General features: G+C 34.8%; 1 protein-coding gene across 2 annotated transcripts in view; it reads right to left on the bottom strand.

The window, feature by feature from the left end:
* Positions 1-17,888, bottom strand: part of LOC123675384 (homeobox protein Hox-B4a) — a 37,498-nt gene extending 19,610 nt beyond the window's left edge. For both annotated transcript variants that reach the window (XM_045610740.1, XM_045610748.1), the window contains exon 1: positions 16,681-17,888. In XM_045610740.1, the coding sequence (XP_045466696.1) occupies positions 16,681-17,404 (724 nt within the window). In that variant the 5' untranslated portion in view covers positions 17,405-17,888. The remainder of the gene's footprint in view (positions 1-16,680) is intronic.
* Between the last annotated feature and the right edge of the window lie 2,354 nt (positions 17,889-20,242).

Below are 20,242 nucleotides of genomic sequence, written 5' to 3'. Positions count from 1 at the left end.
TCCGTCGCTAAGCTTTCCCAAACTGTTTTTGGCCTAAGCCGCCAAAAATTTATTCCTATTGGTTTTTTATATAGGTACACTATAGATAGTTGGTATATTCAGGTTTGAAACCAACTCAAATCAAAAGCATACTATTATTGGATATATTATTAGATACATACGGAACGCTTATTGTTATATCTATCTTTGTCTGATTATAACTATTAGTTATGCAGCTCGTACAATGATTGAACATCGGTTTAAATGTCATCTTTTTGTCGCTTTTTGCTTTTTAAATTCATCCATTATATTACAGTCGGTGAAATTGCAGTTTTTTCTTCGGTTATGTTAGTACTCTAAGAATTCTTTCCGAATATTTTATCTGCTACGTCCACTTAAGTTGTGAAAGATTCTTTAATATATCCCCCACCAACTTTTGAGGATTTCTATTCCCCATACTTCTTTGAAGTGATTAAATCTTCCCCAGCATCAACCAAAATTGCTGCTCAGCGGAAATTTAAAAGAAATTGCTACAATTTGTGCCAAACTAATGTGTTCCTACTGATTTCATGAAACCTTTTTCATTTGAATTTCTAAAGAAAAAGCAGTAATTGCCAAAATTTTCTGGATGGCATCGGCTTGAAACATATTTTCTGTGAATTGGGGTACAAGTTATGTTTATTAAAAATATTCGCCAGTCTTCGCATTTTATCTGTCAGCTCAAAATGAAATAACCATTTGAGAGACTACAGACAATCAAAGAACATATACCACAGAGAAATGTGACTTAAATATCAAAATAATCCGCAATCCGTATACTCGAAAACAGCAAGGAAAATCGAAGGTTTGGAAGCTTTCTGGGGGCCTACAGACGATTTCGAGGGGGGTCTTATTCTTGTGATTTTTGCTCTTTTTTGGTCCCGTTTAGGCTGTGATTTAATATCCCTAGATCTCTGATTATTATACGATCAAAAATTTTATATACACTGTGTCCGTAAAGTATGGAACAAATTCATTTTTAGCTAAACAGACCATTTTAAGAAATAATACTAAAACACGTAGATTTCTTATTTTAATTTACTGTATTTTAAAATAATAATATTCAGGGTGAATTACTTTTGAGTAATGATGTCAACGTCTTTTTTTTCAATGGAACACCCCATTTTGTCTCAATAATTAAAAAAAAATGAAAATCATTACTCGAAAGTAATACACCCTGTATCTATATTAGATTATTATTTTAAAATACGGTAAATTAAAATAAAAAATTGACTTGTTTCAGAATTATTCCTTGAAATGGTCTGTTTAGCTAAAAATGAATTTGTTCGATACTTTACGGACACAGTTCCTATTAGAATCGGCTTGTTAGTTGCATTATGTGGTAGGCATTTGGATCGAAAACTAACATGCAAAATATTCAGCATCATTCAAATGTTGTGTGCCACATTAAAACTAAACTATACATAAATAAGATGGTAACTTTAAAATCCTTAGATGTTAAACATACTTTATTCATTAAGAATAGGTTTGTTATCAGGTGCTTGCGTAATTATTGCCTTGATTTGTTCACAACATGTAATTTTTTATTTATTCGGTTCATATTAATCATTAAAGAGTTTCAAAATTTAAATATCAACATATATAGTTTATGAGGTGAAATATAATTTTCTTCTTCTTCTTCTTTTTTTCGTACTATGACTATGACAAACTAATTCAAAAATTAGTTATTAATGTAGGATATAAAATAAATTGTTTCAACAACCTATCGGGTTCAGACGTTTTTACCGGACTAGTTCGGTAATGTATTGCATTAGGGTAGCAAATATCGTAAAAAAGTGTACTCCAGACTGAAATCTGGTGCGCATTTTACAATACACTATAAAATAAATTGATTTTCCACTTTCCCTGAATGAAAAATCGACTATCCAAACACCATTGAATAATTCTTGCAGGACTAATGTGCTTATGTCCATTTATAAATTACACCTATAACGTGCAATTGCGCTGATGTTTTTATTTATATCTGATGCAGTTAATGCATCTTTATGACCAGCACGCACCGGAGGTGCAGTTGGAATTGATACCTACGCGATTGTTTTTACTGGATTTGTGTTGAGTGAGTGCCATTATCGCGATTGTTGTAGTTTGGAGTGAATTGACAATGAAATTTTTATATTCACTGTGGGGTTTTATATAGTTGTTTCTATACCGGTTCAATTTGAAATCGTTATTTTGAATATATATTTGATTGTCTAGGTCTTCACTTGATGGAATTCCGATGAACTCAAAGTTAAATGACTGTTATCCTATTTTCCCTTTTTATATACTATTATTATACAGGGTGGTAAGAAATAAGTGCGACAAACTTCAGGGGACAGTATAGCTATTATTACAACTAGGGAAATATGAATAGTATATTTCCCGAGGTTGTCAAAGTTACATCCCGAGGGCGGAGCCCGAGGGATGTATAGACAACCGAGGGAAATGTATTCATATTTCCCGTGGTGTAATCAATAGTTTTTTTTCTGATTGAAACAATCTGATAAGGAAAAATTATTATTAGATTGTATATTTTTGTAATAATTAAATTTTTAACGTTGCTATGGGCCATGTTTCTGAGAATCTTGGTTGACTGGTTTCATTTTGACGTCTTGTCAAAAATAAAATTAATGAAAAAATGTCGAACTACGTCGAAACTCAAGCGGCAAAGGCCCGTGAATCTTTGGTTCCAGCCAAATCTCAAGCTGCCTACAGTAAAGAGTACGAATGCTTTCAGGAGTGGAAAAGAAAAAAATTGGTGGACGGTGTGAGCGATAGTATTTTGTTAGCATATTTCCAAGATTTGGTATGTTGCTCTGATTCTTGTTATTCTTGATGTATGATTAATTCATTCGATCCCCAGTCCCAGAAATATTCTCCAAACACGTTATGGCCGAAACTATCGATGTTAAGATCAATGCTACATTTGAAGGAAAAAACTGATGTCAAATTATTCGATGAAGTCGAAGCATTTGTTAAGAACAAAAATAAAGGATACGTTCCTAAAAAATCATCAGTGTTGTCCCGGGAGCAGCTCAAGACATTCTTGAGTGAAGCTCCTAATGACGTTTTTTTGATGTATAAGGTAAAAGTTTCATTTTGATTTCCTCTGTTGATAAGATTTTTACATTCATAATTTTGAAGGTTGTTTTAATAATGGAAATCTTTGGCGCCTGCAGAACACGAGAGTTGGTGAATATGCTATCTTCAGATATCGAAGATCGTGGTTCGGTAATCATAATCAAAGTCTCAAAGACTAAGAATGATATAAACAGAATATTCACTATAATTGATGAAGAAGATCTGGGTGCTGCTCGTTTGGTGAGGGAGTATTCAGCGTTGCGCCCGCAAGGCGTTCTTAGGTTCTTCGTAGCTTATAGGAATAAGAAGTGTACTCTTCAGCCTGTCGGCAAAAATACCTTCGGAAAAATTCCGAGTAAGGTTGCTGAATGGTTGGGTTTAGATAATCCGAAAACCTATACAGGTCATTGTGGAAGACGAACATCCGCGACATTGGTTGCCGATGCGGGAGCCTCAATGACAACACTCAAGAGACATGGTGGTTGGAAAAGTTCGTCTGTTGCAGAAGGCTATCTGGCGGACAGTATGCTGCACAAAAATAAGGTAGCGAAGATGATAGCAGGTGTGGAGGGTGAGCCATCTGCAGCATCACAATCTTTGAAGACCGTTTTGGGAGAATCGTCCGAGACTGCTGCTGCAAGGAATGTTCTCAAGAAAACTGTAGTCTCGTCGTCGAATAATTATGAACAAGATATTTCTTCTTCCTTTGTATCTGGTGGAAATACTTTTAGTGGAAATTTCAACAATTGCAGTTTCCATTTTGTTACTAAATAAAGAAATAGTTTCATATTTCCCTAGGGAAATATGAACTGACGTTTCATATTTCCCTTGGGAAATATGAGTGTGTTATGACACATGGTAACTAAGGCGATATAGCTCAATATTGGTTCGATCAGAAAAAAACTTCTTTTCATATTCCTAAATACGAGCATTTTTGAATTGCTTGTTCAAATTGTGACAAAAACCTTCTATGTCTGTTTTTCATATAGGGCGACGTTTTTATACAAAAAAAATCTCAACTTCAATACGTATAATGTATACGATCAAGAACTATCATATGATTTATAATTTATTGAAGAAATGAAAATACACCTGTTATACTGATGAAACTCCAGTCCGTAAAGTTAGTTAATAGTTATAAAAGATAACTAAGGTCGTATCTATCCATAAATTTGAAAAAAAAAACTTTTACGAGCTTTTGAGCGCTCGCTCAATAACGTGCCCATGTCATTCTTGTCGGTCAATTTGGTGTTAAAATGATGCGATACTCTTTGATTTTGGCACGAACATTTGAATTATTATTCTAAGTGTTGAAATTATGGTGAAACCAGAATTTCGAACGGCCAAATCTACAGAACCCTTAGTCAGGTTTTGTCCACAGTTAATCGTGGCGTTCAAAATGCGAACCAACCCTGAAAATTTTCAAGTTTCTACCCAGTTTTTCGAATTGCAGTAGGTATATCATTTCAAAATGAGTTTTGAGAATTTTATGGTTAATTTTTCAGATTGCTTGTTCCGTTTGTAAGCCTTTTAGTCATACCTTGAATGATTTTCAAATTTGGTACACATAGAATGGGATATAATTTGAAAAAAACATTTATAACCGAATCCTGCCCGATAACCTACATATTTCATTATAGACACAAAAATAATTGTTGAATTTGACAAACTCATTAAACTTACAATTTTATTAATATTATTTCCTTTTTGAAACATCATAGTGTAAACATAAAAACTTTATCAATGCATAGTTGAAACGACTTATATGTTTCTTTCCGACGGGATGGAAACATACCTATATACCTATTTTTCTGGCCAAGGCAGGTGAATGAGATTGTTATTTTATGCATTAGAGAATATAACAGAAATAATTTTTGGTATTGCGGCAGCTAACGCTTACAATTGCGTCAAATTATCAAAACCGAAGAATTTCAATGTTTAAATTTAAAACATTTTGATAGGTCATGAAACATTCGTGGGGTGAAATGTATCTATTTTCACTCTGATCGTCAATAAAACATGAGTAATACTCAACTCAATGCATCCCAGGCCTCACCAGTGAAAATATTTTTTTTTAAATTCGAACCATCAAGAATGATACATGTACCTTCTTCAAGGCTTCTTTTACTTTTTAATACATTTTCTGTACAAAGATTCATCTTTGCATTCGAAATAAGCTTCAACCGAGGCTTCAACCTTGACAATCACATCTTCTTTAGAGCCAAGTTTCTTTCCCTGGAGCATTTTTTGATGTCTGTAGATAGCTAGTTATTACTGAGGGCCAGATCTGGAGAATAAGCACAGTGGTTTTCATAAATTTGTGGCAAGCAACATTGTTTTGGTGAAATCGATTTTTTCTTCAATATTTGAGGACTGATTCTATTTTTGACTGAGCAGTTTATTAATGAATCCATGTTCGTCCACTGTACATATCGACCCAAAAAACTCTGTATATTCCGCTTAAACACCTCCAAACAGTGATCGAATTCGACGATGCGTTGTTACTTTTGATCATCGGTGAGCAAGCACGGCACCTATTTCAATAAAAGCTTTCTAAATGACAGATTTTCACGTGAAACATACCATCTTTTAACCGTTGATATCGAGGAAGCAGAGTTTCAATAATGCATATCAAGCCACTGCTTAGCTTGCACAGTATTTTTCCCATCAAGAACAGTGTTTTATCAATACAAGAAACTCGTTTTTTTTCAAACACAACTGTGAAGTCACTCAACCTTTCAATACGATCCAGACTTTACAGTATATTCAGGAATTTTGAAGCGAATCTTTCGAAGCTTGGTGCTCACGAGAAAAAATGGTAGGCCACTGACGTAGCCAAGTGACGTTGTATAATCCCAAACCCTATAATTTTTCTCAGAATCTTCTCCACTCAGTTCTTGAAATATCGTCACAAAAAAAAATTAAATGTTTTTTCAATCAATGTACCTAGCTATTATGACTCGACAAGAGTCAAAGACCCCTTGAATTTTCGTAGAATTTCTGCAATCGATTCTGTAGGTATTCACAATTCCGAGTACACGATATAAACTTCAATTCTGAGTAGGACAAAAACGTCGGCCAAGAATCGAGTATAACAGATTGTTATCAATGAATAATTCATAATACGAGAAGAATATCAACTCGGCAACTGAAATACGATATACTGTTCGACATTGTGTGTTATGTAACACAATACCCTACGCCTTGTTGAAGTTTTCAGTATGTTGAAATATTTCTTTCATTCTCTTGACTATGCTCTGTCAGCACATTCGTTTATCTTACATGTTAATCGGTCATTTCGGTGTAACTTTTGTGCATCATGAAGGTCGTTTATTTCAACCGGCACATTCATTGGGCATATATTCGTTATTCTTTCAAAATGATCAATTTTATAACTGTACCTTTATACTAATTTTAGTAGTCTATATAGGTAATAAAATTTCAATATAAAGATAACTTATTTGACATATGGGTTAAATTTTTGATGTTATATAAAGGATTTTCGAATGAGAGGTTTCATTTTAATATTACAAAGACTATATTTTGAGAGAAATCAATGGATATTCATTTCATTATTAAGAGGAAGGTATGCGATGGAAAAATATATCACCCGAATAGTCTGAGATTACTAGAATCATCTTCCTAAAGGGTCACTGCTTTTGGCATACATCCACATATTTGCAGGGCGATAGAGCTATAAAACGGTATGGTGGCTGAAATTCTAGCACTACAAATTCGTTGACATATATAAGAAGATCTTAGCTGAGAAGATTCTTGTTGAGAAACAATCGTAAAAGGAAAATTGCAACATTCAACTTTCAGCGAGTTGAAAGGAGAGAATATTAAGTGTGTAAATACCTACTAAATAATGCATTTGATTCTCTAACATCTCTTTTAAAGTTTAGCGGTGATTTTGTTTAAAGATTGAAATCGTTATTATATATCCTCATACAACATTTCAAGTCAGTCGGATTCATTTAAAAAAGACCTAATATTTTTTTCTTGTTCTATTGTTCTGGTTACACGCTTAACTTTTGCACAAATCTGAAAATGTTATTCTACATCTAAATAAGGAATTCACGGCTAGACTTGATTTTCAAGCTACTTGGTTTGAGCTTGACGAGTCAAGTAGGTACTAGTTTTTCAATATCAAGTCAAGTATTTATTTATCGAGTACTTAAATCATATCAAGCTACTTGATTTTTAGCAGTTTTGTTGTGTAGTGTCACATAATAAATATATTATTTATTTAATATATTATTAAATGAGAACGAACCTTACAAAAAACATTCTTATTTTTGAACTAATTATATAAAAGAAACGAAAATATCAACTTTTTTTAAATAGAAAAATATTCAAATCACTATAGATCATTACAAAATATAAAAATAAAGTTTCTCAATATTGAGAAACTTCCAGGCTTTGTTTGATTTCATAATTTTCCATTCAGGATCTAAGACATGATGCGACAGATTTGTCGCCTAACCTTTAGCGGGTTTTCGTAACTGTAAGAGCAGCTCTGGAGCTGCTGTCAACAGGAGCTGAAGATGCTGGCGTTGATAAAAAAAAGTTTGGAAAGAAATTTCTGAAACTAGCAAAATCTACCAAAAGATTTCATAGAAATGTGAGAAAACTACTAAAAAAGCCACACTGGCGAATGCTTCAGTCTCTCGGCGCTCAAGGAATCCCCTTATTTAGTCTAAGCGCGCACGAGATCGCAGAAATATATGCCGTGCGATGCGTGCATATCAAGCTCAAATAATATCAAGTAGCTTGATGTCAAGTCAAGCAATAAATATCTAAAATCAGGTCAAGTCAAGCTCAAGTATGTAATTGTTCACGTGCTTGATTTTCAAGTCAAGTGGTTGGTTAAAATGTCAAGCTACTTGGCTTGATAAATCCCTAATCTGAAAGCAAAATGTCATCTCCATGGAAATCGTAGTTTAGAAAACATCAGGAAAACACAAACTTGAACGGCGTCCAAATGCAACCAATCGACCAAAATATTCAACGAAGTTAATAATCACGTTAACCCTCCAACGGAAAATCATTTATCATACGAAAATGAAATACTTTTTCGATCACAACAATGTTTCCGTATCGCCCTCCAAATTGAAAACTATCATTATACCAATTTTTGGTACTTTTCGAACGGAGTTAACGACTCAGATACTCTCCATAACAGGAGAAAAGTGGAATGGTGTAGATTAACCACAATCATCTCTATCATTACCGAGTGACATAAACACGAAAACATGAAGAACTAAAACGATTCAATCTCACGAATCTATAAAGTCTAATCACTCTTGTGGTTTTGGACAATTACCCAGAATAGTATATTAGGGTTAGGATAGACGTGGCTTAGATGGAAATATTCCAATTAGATATCCCAAACGATTTGAACCTCAAAAATATTGCCATTACTTCATTTCAGATGAAATGATTTATTCATCATTAGGATCATCATGAAGATTCAGGAATTGAATTATATAACACAAAAACTTTCAAAATAAAAGCTTAATTTATGAGCCCTAAAAATATCAAGACCGGTAACATCTCTCGGTATCCAATCATACCAGGTGCACAGGTACGTTGATTTAACTTTTATTCAACGTTGTATCATTGAATTTTCAACGTTGTCATTTTAGTTTAAAAATTTAACATGATTCAGATACGTGTTCATGAAGTTATGTACCATGTATTTCTTCAACGGATAGTTTTGAAACTAGTTCACTAATAACTATATTACGTTATTTTGTAAATATTATTAATATGCTGAGATTGGACGTTATTTCAATATTGCCTCGAAACTATTCAATAGGGGTTCACGGCTTGGCTCAATATTCAAGCTACTTTAGCTTGACTAAAAATCAACTCGAGTTGATCAACCCCTACTATTCAATAACCACCTATCTCTAAAACACGTTGATTTTACGTTTTATAATAACTATATCATCACGTTTCCATTCAACGTTGATAAACATATGATCTATACTCTTTTTCGTTTATTTGGTTACAAACACGTCCGTGTTTAACATTAAATATTATATCATCGTTCATGTTGAATATATTTTTTAATAAACCTCTCAACCATTTTTGTCCCAAATTGTTGATAATGATAATTTCATCACGAAAATGATGATGGAATAATATCTGTTTTGAATCGATGATGAAACGATCTTATAATGTCTCTTTATCAGGTTGTTATATGCGCTATTATCCTATAGCAAAATTATAACAAGAATACTTCAATATATAAATAATTGTTTATATATTCATGTGTTCAATCAAGGTTTCTGTTGATAACATAATAAAACCGTATTTATACTATTTATACGTTTAAAAACAACGTTAAATGTTGATATAATACTTCGAGCAAATAAATGTTATTTCCCGCGACAAATTTACCGATACAATACTGTTGGTTACACAACCATTCCATAACTTTAGATTAACGTACCTGTGCGCATTGGGTAGGTACGAAAGTTGTTATTTTCTGTGAAAAAAAGGTTTTCAGGGTAGTTTTATTCTCGTGATTAATTGTTGCAAATAAAGAATGGTAGATTACAAACCAAGGGATTAAAGTGTATGAAGCACCAACTATGCATGTAACGGGTGTTTTTTTTCGAGGTATATAACTTTAAGTTGGCATTACTGATCAAGATGGCAACCGATTTGACAGCTGTCAAGTGATTTATTCTCAGTTTGGTTTGGCAATTCATCATGAATTGACTCACGCCAGAACAACGCTTGCAAATAGTGCAATTTTATTTCAAAAATAATGGTTCTGTACGGAATACTTTTCGCGCACTACGTCCATTAGCGATGGAGCGCACTTCTGGTTGAATGGCTACGTCAACAAACAAAAATGCCGCATTTGGAGTGAAGCTAATCCTCAAGTGTATGTCGAAACACCGTTACATACGTTTGGTGCGCTTTATGGGCTGGTTGAATCATTGGTCCGTACTTCTTCAAAAACGATGTTGGCCAGAACGTTACAGTCAATGGTGATCGGTAAAGAGCCATGATTACTAACTTTTTCATTCCTGAATTGAACAACCATGATGTCCAGGAGCTGTGGTTCCAACAAGACGACGCAACATGTCACACAGCTCGTGCCACAATCGATTTATTGAAAGACACGTTTGGTGACCGCCTAATTTCACGTTTTGGACCTGTGAATTGGCCTCCAAGTTTTTGAGATTTAACACCGCTAGACTACTTTCTGTGGGGCTATGTAAAGTCATTGGTCTTTGCGGATAAGCCACAAACCCTTGACCATTTGGAAGACAACATTCGCCGTGTTATTGCCGATATACGGCCACAAATATTGGAAAAAGTCATCGAAAATTGGACGTCCAGATTGGACTACATCCGAGCCAGCCGTGGCGGTCATATGCCAGAAATCATATTTAAAATGTAATGCCACAAGATTATCTTGCGGATAAATAAAATTCATGTCAATCGAATAATCCATCGTTGTTTTATTGCAATTTAAAGTTCTACAGCTCTAAAAAAACACCCTTTACTAACGGTTTTAATTGAAAAAACTAAAAGGAACTCAAGAACATGCCAACCATTTTTTTCTAACTGTCATAATTAGACACCAAATTCCAACTACCTGTAAAACCTCTTCGTTTCCAAATTCAGAATCCACCTTACAACCACAGAATGAAACACACCCCTCGAATCCACATGAAAAATAACCATCCAACCCATCACAATCCCTCATCCTAGCTTGGCGCATAGCAATATTTTTCCTTCACATTATCGCCGTCTTTGAGGTCCTTTGTATTCGTCCTGTACACCAAATCGCGCCGAATCTAGGAGGTCTGCAGGATAAATTGCAACCCATTTGTCTCTCCGAGACCGACAAACGCAAACCAGAGCGTTGCCAGTTTTAATTCCCACTAAAAGATACTAAGAACGCTATTTATAACCCTGTAACAATAGTTGGTGTTTACTTGATGGGTTGGCCGCACTGTAAACAGGATCGCCGAGGTAGATTTTACAAATCGACGGTCATTGAGATGATGGTAGATTATAAATTGGGGTACTTCAGGCTTTTGTGGCAAGTTCGAATCGATTTGCAAGATCGGAGAGTGTCACTTGATGTTTCGACCTTGGTGTTTTGTTTGGGATGACGCTGTCTGGGATTCCCAGGGATTGAGAAATTAGAGCGGTTTATCAGATGTCAATCGTCTAGAGTGTAACGATTTTTGAACTGTTTGTTGTGGTTAGGTTCTTCACGGATTGTTTCGTTGATAATGGGACTGTTGTTGGTCTGCAAGAATCTTCAATACATTGTGTTTAATCATTGTCTGTTCACGTCACTGTTTAGTAATTGATTTTTAATAGTAACGCAGAAAAGAAAACAGTGACTTTTGGAAAGAATAAAACTAGTTCTATTTTTCTGCTACCACAATGGAGATTATTTTGTTCGTCGATCTATAATATTGATTTGTAAATTGATTAATATATCGTTGGTTGGATTCTTCATTATATAAAACTGCCATTCAATTGTGTACCTTAGTATTTGATTTAAATATTCTTTTTCTTTGTATTTCGTTCACTGAAGATCAACCACTTAGGGTTAGAAACCAGTGGCGGCTGTACCTTAAGTGCGCTGAACCGCCAATTCAAAAGATTTAAAAATTACAAAATTACTTCATCTTTATTTTTAAATTACCATATTAATATTTATTTTTTAAACATACAAAAACATATAACAAATAAAATGTCCAACTATGACAAAGCAATTTAAGCGCTTTGCTAAACTTATTTTCCCTGTAATGAAACATAGGACTGCTAATACAAAATGTATAGGGTACGAGCTGATACGCCTGACGCGTGAGATAGTTCATAGAAATGTACCGAGTAACCCTTGAACATTTTTGGAAGACAATATTCGCCGTGTTATTGCCAATATACGGCCACAAATTTTGGAAAAAGTCATCGAAAATTGGACATCCAGATTGGACTACATCCGAGCCAGCCGTGGCGGTCATATGCCAGAAATCATATTTGAAATGTAATGCCCCAAAATCGAGCCCAAAATTATCTTGCGGATAAATAAAATTCATGTCAATCTAATAATCCATCGTTGTTTTATTGCAATTTAAAGTTCTATAGCTCTAAAAATAACACCCTTTAGTTTTTATTTGTAATTCCATTTTAGACTAGTTGATATTTTTGGTTCTGGAAACAATAAGGTTCATAAATCAAAGTGTTTTTCGCAAGGTTCCTTCTCATTTTATCACTTTTTTCATTGATGTGACACTACACAATAAAACTGCTACAAATCAAGTACCTTGATATGATTCAAGAACTTGATAAATAAATACTTGACTTGAAATTGAAAAACTACCACTTGACTTGAGCTTGAGTTGAAATCAAGTCAAGCTCAAGTCAAGTAGCTGGAAAATCAAGCCAAATCATACTCCACCTTGAGTATGGACGTCTTTCTTCAACTATATAAACAGAGATATAAACATGCGTCCGCAAACACTTTGCTTTCGAGATACAGGAGGATTTTTCTCTCAAAGCACAACATTCCACAAGATGTTAGATATTTAATTGAAATTTGGCATAGACATTCCAAATTAAAGTTTACATCACGTGATATGTCCATTTTAAATTCAAATATATGCAGGGTGATTTTTCTGGAACATTATCAGCTTTTTTCCTCAAGAACTTTTTTGGTGGACCTCTGGTAGTTAAAAAAAATGTAAAAATAAGTTTTTAAGTGATAGATATACTGAACTTTTTGTTGCCATATAGTTTTGTCATATTAAATACCGATTTCGAAAAAAAAATTCAGACAATACTCACGAAAACCTCAGGAAAATACAAATCATCATAAAAATAGTAAGCTGTGATGAATAAATTAATTATAATGAATAATTCAAAAAAGAAAAAGAAGTACGATTTCCAGGTGTGTAATATCATACGATATCAATTAACTATCTTGTATTTTAATTAATTATAAGTTTTCGGGCTCATTTTCTCCATCAGTCATTATTCATAAATTAAAAAAGTTTATTTAGTCTACTTGATGAAGGATATTCAATATAAATATCAAAAAATTGACAACTTTGTGTCCTTTTGTGAAGGAAAAGTCATAAGTGGTCAACTTTTTGTTTCGATATGCTATAATCATGACAAAAAAGTAGGATTACAAGAAACAATCTGTATCTAGAAAACAAAACATTTGAGGGGCCCATATTTATAGGATAATTTTTTTATATTTATCCCAGGAAACTCTAATTTTTTCTGTATCTTCAAAACTACCAAGAATTCAATAAAATAATATCCTCGGTAATATTTAACCATGCCTATAAACATTTAAACATATAATAATATATGACATGTGTTCTGTTTCTCAGCAACAAAAAAGTGATGATTAAAATGGAAAATATCAACATTCAAATGATGAATTTTCTTTGGTTCCCATGGTTTATTCCATAGATTTCAGGGTGAAGAATCCATTAAAAAAATTAATCTGCTGATAAATATTGGATAAATGGCCAAACTGATTTGAAATCTATAGGTACCTATATCACCTATGATAGTTTCAATTCCCACTAAGATACTGATACCGTAATTTTCAGTGCTGTAACCTCGGCTGTAACAATAGTTTGCGTCTACTTGATAGTTGGCCACACTGTAAACAGTCCTCCGCAGAGACAGATTTACAAATCGACGGTCATTAGGATGAGAAAAGATTATAAATAAGGGTACTTTACTCTTTTGTGCGGAGCTCGAATCGATTTGCAAGATCGAAGAGTGTCACTTGCTGTTTCGACCTTGGTGTTTTGTTTGGGATGACACCGTCTGGGATTCCCATGGATTGAGAAATTGGAGCGGTTTATCAGATGTCAATCGTTTCGAGTGTAACGATTTTTGAAATGTTTGTTGTGGTTAGTTTCTTCACGGAGTGTTTGGTTAATAATGGGACTATTGTTGAGATTCAAAGACCACCCTTGATTTTCAATTTGCGTCTATTGAGTTCGGATTCATCATTCAATAAAATGAGAATGATGAGTCTTTGGAATATTGGAATGGGGCATATTGCCAAACCCCTGCATTTAGTGCAGTTTGAGAACTGAATTTGGGTTAAATCAGTGATTATCGAAAGATTATTGTAATTACAATTATTATGAAGAAAGAAGATTTTGGTTTTCTCTATATCTCAACTTGACTTGAAAAAAATTAAAAAAAGCAGTGAAGGAAAGTAAAGACTTTTTGCGCGCTTGTCCAAATTTGAATGTATGTAATTTTCCACAAAATTTAACATGCAGCTTTTTCCTTCAATATAGATTTAATTCAGTCTTCTGTACAGAAATCTGAAGTTATAACTTCCTTGTCTCTGATATGCCTTGATATAAAATGAGACCTCGTCGTCGAATCGGCAGTAAACAAGATTTAGAATAAAAAGGCCTAGAAACGTGAAATTCTCAAAAAAGTTTGGGATCTCGAATATTGCGGTTAAGTTTGTTAATGGGCAAAATCCGACTAGGGGTTTCGTAAATATTGCAACGGCAAGTTGGAGCGAGATGAAAATTTGCACTTGGATGTAGAATAATAAATTAAAGCCTCTTGCAAAATTTCTTATTGGTCGCGTAATCAGAACCATAGGAAGTTCAAGATCAATTTCGAAAGAAAATTACGTTGGAATTCTGGGTGGTGATATGACATGCCTATTCAAGCTCTTTGCAAATCTTCAAGTTGATCACATCATGAGAACCATAAGAAATTCAAGACTCGATTCAAGAAAAATATTTGAACGAATTATACCCAATATTTCCGTGAATACAGATAGATACCTAGGTACCCGCAGAATTCAGCCTGAAAGTTTGTAAATAGCCTAAAGGTATCATATTCTGGCCATTGTTCGGGATATATGTAGGTAGGTATTTGACACACAAAATTTAGCAGTAATAATATTTTGAGATTATGTTTCTCGATTTCCTCAGTACTCATTGGCAAGTAACATCGAATTTTCATCAATTAGGTAATCAGAATATGTTCATGGAATATTTCTAAAATTTTGAAATTCCGAAGAAATAAAAAAAACACTAAAAACCATAACATAACAAAAAATTGTACCTATATCGTATGCTTACATAATCAATTCAAATTTTTCCAAAACAAACTAAATCCTATCATAAGATAACTAGTTGGAAACTAAACTGAAGATCCTCATACTTCTCGGCATCGAGCGAAATTCATAATTTAGGTATAAGGTTAATTTACGTAGGTATAAGGCTCGGTAAAAGGTTAATTTAGGTATAAGGTTATCGTAATTTGGCATAACCCATGGCATATTTTGATTCTATAACTTTGAAGTTTTAACGAATTCATCACACAGTATTAGCGCATATCGATGAATGAATGTTATCATTAATTGATAAATCAAACAGTTCAATCAAATCTTAATCGAATGTTTACGTCAATAAAACTGATATTACGTAAGCTGTGATATGATATACAAAACATATTCCAAGAATGTTTACTTATGTAACTTCATATGTGTATTACGATAATCGCTGTAGAATAGTAAACAATAATTTGAATAAACCACTGAATAATCATAACCGTGTTGACAACTTGAAACATGTTTGATATCAGTAGGTATAAAGGTTGTGTCTAGGGTTAGGTGTAGACTGGAAGTCTTCATTTTATTCAAACGTTAGGTAGGTATATTTCTATCTCTTCTCTGCGAGGGAAATGAAGCACTGCGCCACTGGTTCAGAGTCCTGTATAATAGTCTTGAATGTGTTTACCAATGGTGCGATTACGCAAGGACTATACCGAGGACTATAGCTTATGGATAGACAGTATAATCACTAAGATTATTTGGCGAATATACAGCGGAAGACACACAATATGGTTGAATATAAGTTGATGAATAAGACCAATGATTATGTATACCTAGTCAATTGTGTTTGCATTATTGTATATTCGTTAGGTTGTTATTAGATATATCCCGCAAAGTATTGTCAAATTCAGAACTATAGTGTGTTTATGTCAATAATACAGATATTTACACAAGCTACAAAAACATATTCCAAGAATGATTTCTGATGTAACTTCGTTTGAGTCTCACGATACCTAATAGTTGTTGAATGGTAGATGAACAATTTTGACAAACCGCTAAGCAGTCATAACCATTATCACTACTTTGGAAATGTGGGGTATAATACTTATTTAGGTATGGAAAATTCATAAGGGGAAGCAGTTTTGTATTTCAAACGTTTGTTCTGGAAACTCAGAAATACACTCAATATAACTGCAGTATTACCTAACCATTACAATTAAAGTAGTGTGGTAGTTTCTCAAATAGGCCTATATTAAACGAATAGACAGTTCTATCTTTAATATTCTTAAGCGAATATAGCGATAAATGGACTATATGGTTGAATGGAAGTTGTTAGATAAGAATAATGATTGTTTACTGCCAGTCTGCCAATTGTAAGGTTCAGAACTAAAGTGATTAAGTCACTCCTCTAGTGTTTTGTTTGCTAGTTTCTTTTTTAAATGACAATTAAACACATATGGATGATAGAAAAGAACACTTACAAGCTCCAGAGACATGCACCTTCCTCATCCATGGATAAATCTGCCTATCACTTCCATCGTCGTCTTCCTCCTCTTCATCGTTATTTGTAGAACTACCCTGTCCATCATCACAATCATCATGTTCATCGGACACATTTTCTTCCATCCGCAAACCTAGTTCTTGCAGACTGTGAGGTCCAGGAGGCGAACTTCTCGAATCCTGGCCATGTCCCACAGAACCTGGACTACACACACTTGTTTTCACTATATCACTAGAGTTTTGGGTAACGGGAATATCGGCTAAGTTCTGCAAAATACCGCCCGCACTAGAAACCGGAGGCTGGTGGTTCCCACAAGGTACCATGGACTGTTGGGCTTCGTGGATCGGTATGGACGGCCTAATCTGATGAGAATGGATAGGCGGCCCGTGGTGCGAATGTATCTGTGGATGGTAGTAATTGCCATAGCTGCCATATCCACCGTTTGCAATTGGAACCGGCGTGGATCCATAGGCCTGTTGGTGGTGATTGTGGTATCCATACTGGAGGTGGTGTTGGGACTGTGGTATGTGGTGATTCCCGAAAAAATCATTTCCTGTGGACGGTATGTAACTATTTTGGCTGTACTCTTCCGACGGCGGGAATTTCGGATCGACCACAACGCCCGACAAATGCTGTGACTGCTGGTAACTAGCCGGCAGAGCCGCGCCAGACACGGGGTTCATCAGAAACGAACTCATGATCATTAATTTTTCTCTGGAATTCTCTCCTCGGAACACGGTGAACTATGCGAGATGGCCTGTGGAGAGTTTCAAGCACGCAGGGGGTTCACAGCGCATACTATGCCTTTTTTCAATTCCCCTTCTAGTCCTCAACTTGCCCACAGTCTGAGGCACGGACACGCCCACCGTTGCCAATTAACAATACACGTGACGCGGAGCGGACCAATCCCGGCGCAGATCGTCATCGACCATGATGGATGACGCTTCGTCTGGCGCCGATACACGCTGGGGAAGGGGAAGTTGCATGCATACGCTTCAGCGGGCTGCGTATCATGCGTTTTTCCTACTTACGTGCGATACTTTCGCTTTATACGTCTCAAATTCGCGAGATCAGTAGTGGATCGCGGTTTTTTCAGTCTGTAACCTGTGATATCTTCAAAATAACACTTTGTCACGTAGCAAACTATCAAAACACGGTGTGAAAACGTAAAATCACTTGTCGATTCAAACGACGCGCTCAGAACGAAGGATTCGTAGCAACTGGCAAATGTGGAGGAAGGATTCGGAGTTGTTTGCTCCTCACTCCTCCCACCAGGAGACAGACTGTCGTCTATGGCTCGTTCGTTATCCCACCTTCTTTCTGGAACGGGACTTTTCCAATATCCAGCAGGGAATTGGAAGGATCCTTTACGATTCAGCCCCTGATACACGAGGGAAATGGGTTTTCCAGTCGTCGGGATGTGGAGATGAGCGTGTTCATTGAGGGGAAGGGGAGGCTGTGGTGTTGAGTGATTCGATCGAGTTTTGGAGTACTCTGATAATGTACAATGATTTTGTTCAGGGAAAATGAGGTATTTTATAAGATTCACTACTACTTCTGAGTCACATGGAAGAAAATTTTTGGAAGTTGGGTTTGATAGAGTTAGCAATTTCGTATGAAATATTCAAATTTAATGGTTCTCGAACTATTAGAAGATATCATGGAAAGATGTATCTTTATTAAAAGGTTTTTCGAACTTGAGCCCATCTTGCTTGAATATGAGAAGTCATGCCTCTTGTTTTTCACTGGGGACTCTTGCAACTTGCTCTGGGCTCGGCGATTTATAGGCCCCCAGGTTTCTGATAGATCACCAAACAACAATTGATTTTCATTGCCGAAAAACATAGGTATTCTTTTCTAGAAATTCACGGCTTGACTTGATATTCGAGCTACTTGACTTGGGCTTGACTTGAAATCAACTCAAGTTCAAGTAAAGTAGTAGTTTTTTAATGGAAAGTGAAATACCTACTTGATAAATAAATACTTGACTGGACATTGAAAAACTACTACTTTATTTGAAGCTGAGTTGATTTCAAGTCAAGCCCAAGTCAAGTAGCTTGATTATCAAGTTAAACCGTGAATCCCTATTCATTTGCCAAAAATTTTAGCGATGATCAGTGACAACAATATCACTTATAAGCTTACATACTCTACACTCACTCAAAAATATGCTTCACAATTTTATTATGTTCAGATAAACATAAATGGGTGAAATTACACTGTTGAAGAAAAAAACAGCTGTGAATTAATTTTTCATATTATTTTATTTCGTCATTCATCAAAAAGAGTCTAGTGTTAAGTTAAAATTAAGAGGCCACCCAATTAATTGAGAAAAAACATGAGAAAAACAAAGCAAAAAAAAGATATTTTTCAAATGATGATACTATGTACTAAATGGATTCTGAACATAAGTGGATGAACAATTCTCATTTGTGCAAAAATACAGAAATAATATATTCAACTTCTGAGTAGTAATGACATGCGAAATAAATCAAAAATTACATATAAACCATATTAAAACAAATTATTCAAGGCGTTCGACACCATGACTTGTTATTGAGAGACCGTGCACACAGGATTCTAGAATCTTACTCAACAAACAGAACCCAAAGATTAAAAATTGTCTAAGCGAGTAATTGTCGTTGACGATGGGTGTGCCCCAGGGGACGATTTTGAGTCCGGCGTATTTTTCAATATTTATAAACGATATCGTAAACTTGATCGATTTTTCCGGTTATATCACAAGCAGATCATAACGCAGTCGTGTTTGTTGGAGACTCTTGGGACACCTCGCCAATATCAATAGTTGGCTGAATTTTAATTTGTTCAGACTTAATTTTTCTGAAAGAGGGTTCATGTCGTTTAGTATTAGGTGTGAGAATCAATCCAATAAAAGCTCAATAAAAATTGTTGTTTTATTAGATACCTAAATATGGACGAAATATGATTACGATTAGTATCTACTAAAATACATTCCTAGTGAGCTACATTCTCTATTACATTCAATGTTATATACTTTTTTTGACGGTACGTCTCAGAAATTTTCATATACCACAATACCTCGTACCTAAATCATTTACACACAAAGATCATTATTCAGGAATCATAAATAGATATCTATCTATTTCTAATAAAACCAGATTCGAAGGATAGCTACACTAATTCTCCTTTCAACAACTCATAAATTATACCAAGCCACTCTGTGCTTCACCCACATTTTTTGCCACCTTTAGGTTCAGACAAGAAAATGATAAATACGAAAAAAACCGATCCTTAGCTCGAAATACATCTAATTATCCTGGTTTCACTTAAGAACAGCTGGATTCCCCTTTGGAAATATGAATAATTCGTTTCAAGAATCATGCGCTTAATTATAATCGTGCTGTATCCGTATTATAATTACAGTGTTTGTTTATAGAACTGATTCTCAAAACTCGGCACGTTATTGTAATTATAACCTTTGTGGATTTTTCGAATATGTACGAGAATTGATGGTTGGAATGGAAACGCTAAGTATAGGAAGAAGAGTCAGGAAAAAGTGT

Source organism: Harmonia axyridis, chromosome 1 (assembly GCF_914767665.1).
Source record: "Harmonia axyridis chromosome 1, icHarAxyr1.1, whole genome shotgun sequence".
NCBI lineage: Eukaryota > Metazoa > Arthropoda > Insecta > Coleoptera > Coccinellidae > Harmonia > Harmonia axyridis.
This window is presented reverse-complemented; position numbering and strand designations above follow the sequence as displayed.